The sequence below is a fragment of the Zootoca vivipara genome, chromosome 10, assembly GCF_963506605.1.
Source record: "Zootoca vivipara chromosome 10, rZooViv1.1, whole genome shotgun sequence".
In the NCBI taxonomy this organism is placed as follows: domain Eukaryota; kingdom Metazoa; phylum Chordata; class Lepidosauria; order Squamata; family Lacertidae; genus Zootoca; species Zootoca vivipara.
In genome coordinates this window covers 36,989,346-37,000,110 of record NC_083285.1, presented here as the reverse complement: position 1 = coordinate 37,000,110, position 10,765 = coordinate 36,989,346, and the positions used below count along the sequence as shown (strand labels likewise).

Sequence of the window (10,765 nt, the reverse complement as noted above, 5' to 3'; positions counted from 1 at the left end):
TTGAGACATTAGTGTTACATTAAGAAGAAAGAGGGGAAAGAGGAGGGGGGCATGGAGAGTGGGGGTGGGGTCGGGTGGCAGTGCTTCTACTTAATGTACCTGTGGGGTTTTGTGGTTTTGAATACAGTCTGCAACCCAGCCGAACGCATGTTTCCTTAGAAGGGAGTTATTTGTGTGTCTCTGTGTATGTATGTATATATATATATATATATATATATATATATATATATATATATATATATATATATATATATATATATATATACTGTAAACACAGTGCTTTTTTCTTTAAAAAAATGTTTAGGGGTACTTTCATTATCCTACTCATATTGAAATACTGCCCCACAATGAGGCCAAACTTAGATTCACAAAATGTTTAGCGGTATGTGTCCCCCTGCGTCCCCCCACCCCCAGACAAAAAGCAGTCATACACACACACACACTTACCTGGGTGCAGGGCCGGATTTAGGTTTGATGAGGTCCTAAGCTACTGAAGGTAATGAGGCCCTTTATATTTCCAGCTGTCCTTTGTCAACAAAAAATGTCGCTTTTTTGTGTTGAATATATATGGTAATTTATGGACCTAAAGCCATTTGCACATAACAAAATATGTATTTTATCAAAGTTATTGCTGAACTGAAATACAATTAAAAAGAAGTATATTAACTTTGACCAAACTGCGGGAGGCAGTGCAAAACAGGAGTGCCTGGCGTGCTATGGTCCATGGGGTCACGAAGAGTCGGACACGACTAAACGACTAAACAACAACAAATATTAACAGTGAAATAATTATTAATAGTGATATTATTAATAGTGAATGATATTAATAGTGAAATAATTATTAAGCTGTAATGATTTTTTTTATATAAGAAACGGCCGCCTCCTTGCCACCTGCGGGGCCCCAGGGCAGGCCGCAGCCCGCCTCTCCCTTCGCTAGTTGCCTCCGCTTCCCTGGAACTGGAGTCGGAGGAGGAGGAGCCTCCTGCCGCGGCTGCGCAGACGCCGTCCTGCGGCTGAGGGAAGGAGGCGCCGGGCCGCTCTGGGCCTCCGGGAAGATGGCGGAGTACCTGCAGGTGATGAGGAGGGCGCTGCAGCAGCTCGGGGGTCACGGCGGCATTCGCGGGGCCGTGTTTCAGCTGCTGAGGTAAAGGATGGCTCGGCCCCTCCGCCGTGTTCGTCGGCTTGTGACGGCAGGCTGGGAGAGGAGCGGCTGCTTGCGCTCGAGGGTCACCTTGGTCATGGGCAGGAGGAGGTCGCTGTCTGGTTGGCGTGGAAATGGGTCTCCTCCGCTTCTCTAGACCTTCCCGGAACCCCAGAGACGAGCAGGCACCCAAGACTCCGTCGAGGGGATCAAGGTGGACCAGTTGGGGGACCTTTTCTGAAGCGGGGTCATTTCAAGGCTTGCGCCTCCCGGTCATTTCGGCAAAGGGAAAGGGTTGGAAAAAGCTTGTTATTTGCTAGATAACAAAGCGGACTTCCTTTCTCTGGGCTGTTTTGACATACGAGTTCATATGGTTGTCTTTAGTATTCCTAGCAGTAAGTCCTCCTGAACTCGGCAGAGCTGTTTTGTTTGTTTTTCCACTAAACCAATGAACTGGTCCTTGGTGTGGAAAATGCCCTGCATCCAGTTGGTGAACTTGTTTCCGTGGAAGGAAATTCTCTTGCTAGGCAGTTTTCAAGCCGAAAAGTTGGGGATACAGTACTGTATTTGTTTATCTTGCTCTGTTTCCCCCTTCCCTACCACCACTACGCTGTGAGGCAGAACATCTTAGCTCTCTCTTTCTATCATAGGCTTTAATTTTTAAATAAAGTTAAAAATCCAGGCAATTTTTTTAAAAAAACTGCATGCATAACAATACAGGAATAAAGGAACTGGCTGGTTATAATTTTAAGTCTATCGTGCTTGTGGGGACAGCAAGAGTGAAACAGCCAATGAAAAGTTCAATTATACAAGTTATTTATACATACATAGTCAGAAAAAGCTTGTAGGATTCCATACATAACTTTTTATAATTAGTTTTCTTAATTTTGAATATATTGGTACAAGGGTCTTACAGCATTCGCTTTCTCAGATTACAGTCTGTCAGGTGCATTTTATGAAGCGGACTGTAGTCCATGGGTGTAGCCAAGGAGGGGACAGCTGCCCCCCTAAATAAATAAAAATAAATAAAAATACATCGCTAACTGAGGTCCTCCGCCCCCCCCCCCAAAAAAACCAAAAATCCTGGCTAAGCCCATGCTGTAATTCATGAATGCTTATACCATAATACCGGTATATTTGTTCATTTTCAAGGTTCCACAAAATTCTTTGATTTTTTGCTGCAACAGATTAACACTGCTGCCTTTCTGGAAATTATAACACCATTTGCCTGAAAAGGTGATTAGTGATTGGGGCGAGCGGGGAAGCATGCATACAAGTCTTACATTCAGAGCTCTGCAAAGTTAGTAATAAAGCTTGAAAAGGGGTTTTAATGACTTTTGGTTGATCACACATAGAAACTCTTCCAGTGAGTGGGAACCTTAGATTATCAGGGTTTCCAATTGTGGGGAGCATTTCTAAGGGCATTCAAGTACACACACTTCAAAACCCTGATCTGAAGACCAGCCCAGGGACATTGGGTTTGGGTTTGCATGCATCCTCATGTCCCCATCCCGTTTTACTTATTCTGTACTCCTGGGGAATTTCTAACACTAGCCATATACAATTGTTCAAGAAGCACGTTATGCAATAATTCATGCTCATTAGGTGCAAAATGGCTGTCTTTTCAGTTTTAGTAATTAGAGTCGAAGCTGAGATTGCTTCTGGTCCCTTGACTTCTAGGACCACTGACAACCGAACAGAATTTCTAAAGTTACCTTCCACAAAGAGACCATTGGGCTATCTAGCTCAGTGTTACATCCCAACCCTACCTGGCAATGGCAAGGGTTGAATGTGTGATCTTCTGCATTCAAAGTGCTCCACCATGGAGCAACAACAGCTCCTCATATTTAAATTTGTTCAGTATCGGGTAATTTTACTACTTCTGTTTTTCGAAACCTGCAGGGTCAGTGACCTGAAGACTGGCGCACTAGTAGGTGTTGATAAATATGGAAACAAATACTATGAAGACAAAAGATATTTTTTTGGTAAGTGGATATACTTCAGTAATTTGAATTTAATCTTCTGAAAAAGCTAGGCTAATTTACACTTCTTCAGTGTGATTACAATTTAGTCAGCTCTAAGTAATTGTTGGTGTCAAGTAGGAGGATATAACAGTAAGAAGTCCTAGTGAGGTGTTGTCACAACAGGAACTTGGATTTATGTGCATGCTTGTAAATATAGCATCTTTTTGCACTGGTACACAGATGTGAAGAAACAGAGAAACCAGATGGTGTTCAGGGAGTAGTAGTGAGGTACCACTATCTTTGCAGTCTCATTACTTTGAATATTAAGATCCCTTTTCCAGTCTCAACACTTGGATTGCTAAAATTCACCCGAATTGCAGGGAAGAGAGGCTGCAGCACTATTGGGTTACATGGGCTAATATAGTATTTTGAGGGTTTTTGTTAAACACTACATTAATGGAAATTAATGTGCACTCTCCTACATCTGCTGCTTGTCTCTCTGAGGTCCCTTCATGTGTGACTTTTTTCCTTCACAAAAATAATTTTGATGTGGGAAATAACGCAGTAACTTGTTAGATGCAAATATATTAGTTACATTCAGACCATATACTCGTCACCTTTCTGGTCTACGTTTGTAGTAAACCACCATATGTTTCGCTTCATAAGACGCACTTTTTTCCTCCTAAAAAGTAAGAGGAAATTCTGTGCGTCTTATGGAGTGAATGCATGGTCCCTGGAGCCAGTTGCCCAGGGGCAAAAAGCAGATCGTGCTTTTTTCTTTTTTTTTAGAAAGAGCTAAAGGCTAACAAGAGGGAAAGAGAACCCCGCTCAGCAGCTGATTGCAAGAGATCGGGAGGGAGATAAGAGAAGCTAGCCACCCCCTTGCCCAGGCCTCCATTGTTGTGTTTCCCCAGCGACATGTGACTGGTTGATTAGATTATCTGTCTGGAAACTGTAGAAATGGCTCCCTTTCTTTTCCTTTCCTTTCCTAAAGAAGCTGCAGAACTGTGAGTTGAATTCCATAAAAACAGGATTTCCCCCCCTTTGCAAGGTACTGCACAACTTTGAGATGATGCTAAAAAAAATGGAGCTTTCCCCCTTTGCAAAAAAACTGCACAACTGTGAGCTGATCCCCCCCCCCCAAAAAATGGGGCTTTTCTCATTTGCAAAAGAAGCTGCACAACTTTGAGCTGATGCTCAAAAAATGGAGCTTTCTCCCTTTGCAAAAAAGCTGCACAGGGCTTTCCTCCTCTAAAAATTAGGTGTGTCTTTTGGTCAGGTGCGTCTTATGGAGCGAAAAATACGGTGAGCTCTTCGCAAGTGGCCACATAAACACTTCACCGTCCTACATTCTGTAGGGAAAAAACATGTATGTGAGGTGGTCCCAACGTGGATTCTTATCAACGAAGCCTTACACTGCCTCGGTTTACTCCTTCCATGCCTTCTGCAAAACCAGTCCTTTCCCAAAAGTGGTATTTGTTGAATGCGAGAATCTTGCAGGCACAATAATTAAATGTGAGCACAGAATTTTAACTTCACAAAATTTGAATTGTGTGTGGGGTGGTGGTGGTGGTGGTAAGTACAGCCTTTTTATAGCTAATAAAATGTAATAAATCTATGCTTCACTTCTTGGTTCAGTTGAATATAATTTGTAAATGTTTACTTATCTTCCTATTTAAGGTCGCCATAGGTGGGTTATATATACTAATGAAATGAATGGCAAGAACACATTCTGGGAAATGGATGGAAGCATGGTGCCCCCTGAATGGTAAACCAGCTAGTTTACTGCATGCATTTCTGTGATTATATGTTGTATTAACCTTGTGAAACAGTTAACCTCAAAACGAACCAACTTATCTGAGGCTGACACGCAAAAGCAAGGAAATGAAAATTTAATCCTCTTAACAGTACATCATCCCCTAATCTTCTGCCAGCAAAAGTACTTCACCAGTTCCAGGATAGAGCATGGATCAGGCACCACTCTTCTGTTTGAAAGGGACATTATGGTAGATGCATGCTTTCTGCCTGAAAACTGAAGATGTGCTTAGGTGAGGGGTGGCTAATGTGTAGTTGCTTTTGGAGTCTAAACTCTCATCAGCCTCAGCCAGCCTGTCTGTAGCCAGGGAAAATGGCAGACTACAGGTTGGTCATCACTAGTCTCTAGGTCACCCCTTTTGCAGTACTACCTAATTTAATGATATACATTATGTTTCACTGTGGTGTTGCTCAATAATTGTATGACCAAAGCCCTACTAGGCATAGACTGTTGGTCATGGCAGTTTTTGAATTGTGCCTGTTAGTATCAGTCTCCATACCACTTTCTCTGGAACAGTCTTACTGGAATAAGTAGGAGAGTTGTGAAGTGACATTTAGAAGACATTTGATTTTTAGAAAAAACAATCTTACTGAAAGTACCATATTGGCCCGAATATAAGCCACACTTTCCCCCCCCAAATTCCAACCATGAAAAGTTAAAGTGCAGCTTAAATTCACAGCCTTACAAAAATAGGCTTTTATAATATTGCTGCTGAAGCAGACATACGGTAAAACGGAACCAAAAAATGTTTTACAGTATTGCCAATTTGCGAGCTTGAGTCTGTTCATTTGCCATTTACGCGTGTGAGTGCCTGTGGAATTGTAGCAATTGAATAACAATTGGCGATTTTAGCGATTGTACGGTAACTTTTGTGGGCTTGCAATATCAAAGGCTTAAATTGGCTCGGAGTTACAATTCTACCAACCACAGTGATTTTCAGCCTATAACCCAATTTAAAGGGAGCGGCTTATAGTCTGGTATTGTCTTCCCCCCCCCCCCCCGAATTTTAAATGTGCAGCTTATTTGCGGGTGCAGCTTATATTCGAGCCAATACGGTATTTTCTGTGTATAGCTGTGAAGTTGGATGTTCACATTCCAAATGAATTATCTTTGATTTGCATTGAGGGTGGGGAAGAGGGCTCAGTCCATATGTAGAGATCTAGTATGGTCACAAGTAACCTTGTCAAGATTGTTGAACGGTGAGAAACAAACATACTGTAGCTTTCCTGGTTTTAGTAACAGGTCAGTTTCTCTGTCATTTCCACCCCAATTAACACAATTGTAAGCTTACTGAAAATGTGTTTTCAGGAAATTGCATTTTTTAACTTGTCAGATAATTGCAGCACTAAAAACAATTGACCTAAATATTATTTTTGTGACTACTTGAATTAGTTGCCCAGTGCCCACAACATTCTCACAGTATGCACTAATCTTGCTATACTTGTTACTGTTGGGTCACTTAATATGGGAAAAAGTCATTTATTGAACAGATGGGTCCAGCCTTACAATTATTTCACTCTGTGTACTCTATGAGGATGTATGGGGAAATATGAAGCTTGCTTCTAGAGGTGTCAGTGAATGGTAAGGAGGTTGTGTGCATAGTGATAGTGTACTCCTGAGTTACAGGTAGCCAAATAATAATAATGTAAAATGTACATGAGAAATTATATGCAGCCTTTTATAGCTCTTGGAAACTGTTGGATCATTTTTAATGGTTTATTTCTTCATATAGGATTTACATGAAAATTATTCTTATTCTTGTTATTCTCATTCTTATGTTATTATTATTATAAACAGGTGAACTTCACCTGAAGTACATGGGATGAGTTGCAGTATAAAACCATAAAATACATAACATAATAGAAACAAAGCAAGAAAACAATTCCCCAGTACATTTTAATGCTTGTTTAATCAGCCAAAGGCAGGGGACAAGAGGAATGTTTTGCTTGGTGCCTAAAGATATGTAACGAAGGCAAAAAAAAAGCCTCCCTGGGGAGAACATTCCACAAGCAGGGATCTACCGCAGAAAAGGCCCGTTCTCGTGATGCTGCCCTCCGGATCCCTTGTGTGGGAAGGCACACGAAGAAGTGTCTCAGATGATGATCACAGGATCTGGGATGGTTTGTGTGGGTAGAGGCATTCCTTGAGGTATTGCGGTCCTGAGCCATTTGCCCTGGTGAGCAACCTGGCTGCTGAATTCTGCAGTCACTGTAGTTTCTCACCAAATTGCATTCAGATTTAGCCCCACGGTACCCCTGGCTACAGACAGGCTGGCTAAGCCCCAAGGTAGTAATCTAACCTGGAGGTTGCCAGAGCATAGGCAACAGAAGTTAGGCTGTCCGGATAGGAGCACAGCTAGGCTAACAGCCAAACCTGATGGAAGGTACTCCATGCCACTGAGGCCACCTGAGCCTCAAGCAACAGCAGTGGATTCAGAAGTAGCCCACAAGCTGCATACCTGTTCCTTCAGTGGTAGTATAATAACATCAAGAGCAGGCCAGCCACTATCCATCTGGTCTAGGGAACTACCCACTTATACTGTAGTGCCTCAGTCATCTCAGTCAGCTTTAGTTTATTGCCTCTCATTTTTGTCCATTATTGAGGCAAGACATCAGTCCAGCATATCCACTGCCCCACCTGCAGATGTAAAGGGGAAGAAGAGCTGGATGTCATCAGCATATTGCTTACACTGTACTCAGATAATTCACTCAGTGCTTTCATGTAGATGTTAAACAGTGAACCCTGAGGAACCTTAAGTGAAGGCTCCATGGGGTCAAATGAAACTCCCCCAGCATCACCCTTTGAAAATGACCAGAACTACCAGAAAGCAGTGCCACCCACCCACAACTCGGACAGCCATTCCAAAAGGCTACCATGTTCAATGGTATCAAAAGCCACTGAGAGCTCAAGGAGAAATAACAGGGATACATTACCCTCCCCACCCTCTCTCCCTCCTCCCCAACAAAGGGCATCATACAGTGTGATCAAAGCAGTTTCTGTGCCAAAACCAGATCTAAACCCCAGTTGAAATGAATCTAGAAAAATGATTGCCTTCAAGAGAGCCTGTTGAAAATGAGTGGCTGGGGGAACCCGGCCAGATGGGCGGGGTATAAATAATAAATTATTATTATTATTATTATTATTATTATTATTATTATTATTATACATTATTGCAAGTAATGCTGTGTAAGGAAGTACTCACAGAGAGTCCTATTGTAACTTCATTGCATTCAGTAGGATGCATAATGCTGCCAGCTTTTGATAGTACCCATACACTGTTTGGACAGGGAGGTAGTGAGAGCTTGGCTTCAGATACCACCACCAGCAGCAGCAGCAGCAGCACCAACGATTACCCAATTATAGTTGATAAGTAGTATCTTTTGGGTACTACTTGTATAGTCCAACAAGAAGGACCACCTACATAGTCATAGGAGCACCTCCTGGATCACCCTTTTGTGTGCCCATGACACAAATGGATTGCACCTGCCTTTGTTCTGTTGGGGCAACACTCTTGCAAAACCTTTTTTGCAACACCTACTTGTCTGTAGTAGAATACTAATTTTCTGGTGCTAAATATATCATTTTCTGGCATATTTATTTATAAAATTTATGTTCCACTCTTCTTCCCAAAGGAATCAAGGACAGCAAACACATCAGTGATAAAATAACACAATTAAAAATAAAAGAAACATCTTAAAAACAGTTAGGAAACATGCTTCTGCAATCAATAAATTGAACAGAACCTGCATAATTAAACTTATTGAAATGTAGCTGTTCAAAATGGTTCATACAGTGTAACTTGTCCATCAAACCTGGCTTGCTTTTGAAACTCTCTGCATATATGCTTCAGGGGCTATTAGGACAACATATTTATCAGTTTTGTGTGTGTGTGTGTGTGTGTGTTTTCCCCCCATTTAAGGCATCGTTGGCTTCACTGTATGACAGAAGACCCTCCAACTACACACCCTCCAGTGCCTCGTAAATTCATTTGGGAGAATCATAAAATGAATTTAAGTGGTACTCCTGGACAGTATGTACCATTTTCTACCACACGTAAGAAGATACAAGAGTGGGTCCCACCTTCTACACCTAGCAAGTGAAAAGAAAGGAATATGATGATCTGCAAAGCATTAGACCTACAATGTGAACTGTAGCTTTCTTCAGTTTTCAAAATAAAAGTCTTTGATCAGAAACCTTCTGAAATCAGAAATATTGATGAGAAGAGAACTAGTGAGTAGCAAATGGCAGAATATGCAATAATCTGTCAGACAGCAGTTGTGCATGAAGTATCTTTTTGTAGAAGCAAGAGTCTTTTGGCATCTTAAAGACCAGAAAATGTACTATGGCATAAGCTTTTGTTGATAAAAGTCCACTTCAACAGATGCAACAACTTATGCCCTAATTTGATGACCTTTAACGTCTACATATTAACACAGCTAGCACTCTGATTATGTTCTGCAGAAGTTTATTAAACCATACACAGTCCCCCACCCCCACCCCCACATTATTTTGTCTAACTTACGTTAGTATGGATAGTAATGATCCATGATTATCCTCTCATTATTTGGAACCTACAAGTTTTATTTATGAATAACAGTACTCTCTAGAGTGAAAAAAGCTGTTACTATGGATTCTTACCATATATCATTGATAGGATGATCTTAGGAGCATATGGATGTTTCATACTGTGGTAAAAATGCAGTGCAGAGTATTGAGAACTGCAAATTATTAATGTCCTTTGAGAGTCAAAAAAGAAGAAACTGCCAAATTTATGAGCAATCAGCTTTTCTTATGCATATGTTAGTGAAGCTGGTAAGTTTTTGGCATGTGCTACTGTCATAGCCCACTTACAACCTGGGGTAGTTTTTGCATCAAAATTGACCAGTGTAATGATTGGCCTTTGCCAGGGTGTACCATAGTGACTAATAAACTAAGCTAAAAATCAGATGTGCCTTGAATCTTACCTTACATGAGCTCCCATATCTGTAGGCTCATATGAGAACAAGCTGTCCTTCCTAGAGCCCTATCATGTGCTATTTAGGCCTTTAAAATTAAATTCAATAATAAATAAACTTTTGGACTCAAAAAAGTATACTCAGCCCTACATCCATCGTGTTCAGTTTTCAGTGCCATGCTCCACAGCTTCTCTCTATTTAGGTGTGTGCATGCTAACAATTATCCCTGCACTTAGTTCAGGTCTATTTAAATCTTTCCTGCTACAAATTACTCTCTGGAGTATTTTGAACTGCTCCTACTGTAATTTAAGGTGCTGGTGATCTCACACAGCTAGTATGAAGGTTTCATTGGAAAACCCAAGGATTCTACTGCTAAATGATAGGAACATTTCAACACAAACTCGTCATCCAGGTGAAAAAATAGACTGAAAGTGGTTCTAGGAGACAAGGAACACATTTCAAAATGCAGGAAAATATGGAATGGTGGCGGCTATACTGGCCTTACCAAACAGCTGCACTACCTTGGGATTTCAAAGGCAAGTTGTGCATCAGCAACTGATGAAAAATATGTTGTGATTCCAGTGCACAGGCAATTCTTGGCTATAATCACATTTCTCCACTGCAGGGGAGGTCTTTATCCCATGAAGAGAGAACACCACATAAGAGAGAATATCTCATAAAGTGAGAGCAGATGTGCAGCTTTCCTCCAAACTGAAGAAAAAAATGTCTGGACATCTTTGTAACTGAACCAGCATAAAAAGTAAATGAAAAAATACATTCCTTTTTTATAGGGCTGGATCCAAATGTGCTTCATCTGTGAATAGAAGGGTTTGGAATCTAGCAGAGGATCCCTGCAGGAAGAAGGGGAGGGTTTTGCCCATTCCTCCTG

General features: G+C 41.3%; 1 protein-coding gene across 1 annotated transcript; it reads left to right on the top strand.

Moving 5' to 3' along the window:
- Positions 1-989: 989 nt before the first annotated feature.
- NDUFA12 (NADH:ubiquinone oxidoreductase subunit A12) lies at positions 990-9,114 on the top strand. The gene is made up of 4 exons (XM_035128365.2): positions 990-1,144; positions 3,044-3,126; positions 4,786-4,873; positions 8,841-9,114. The coding sequence occupies exons 1-4, from the start codon at positions 1,056-1,058 to the stop codon at positions 9,019-9,021; spliced, it is 441 nt and encodes a 146-aa protein (XP_034984256.1). The 5' UTR covers positions 990-1,055; the 3' UTR covers positions 9,022-9,114.
- Positions 9,115-10,765: the final 1,651 nt, after the last annotated feature.

Coding starts and splice junctions, on each gene's coding strand:
- NDUFA12 (XM_035128365.2), top strand. CDS start 1,056: ATGGCGGAGTACCTGCAGGTGATGAGGAGGGCGCTGCAGCAGCTCGGG. Junction 1,145..3,043: donor GCCGTGTTTCAGCTGCTGAG/GTAAAGGATGGC, acceptor CGAAACCTGCAG/GGTCAGTGACCTGAAGACTG. Junction 4,874..8,840: donor AGCATGGTGCCCCCTGAATG/GTAAACCAGCTA, acceptor CCCCCATTTAAG/GCATCGTTGGCTTCACTGTA.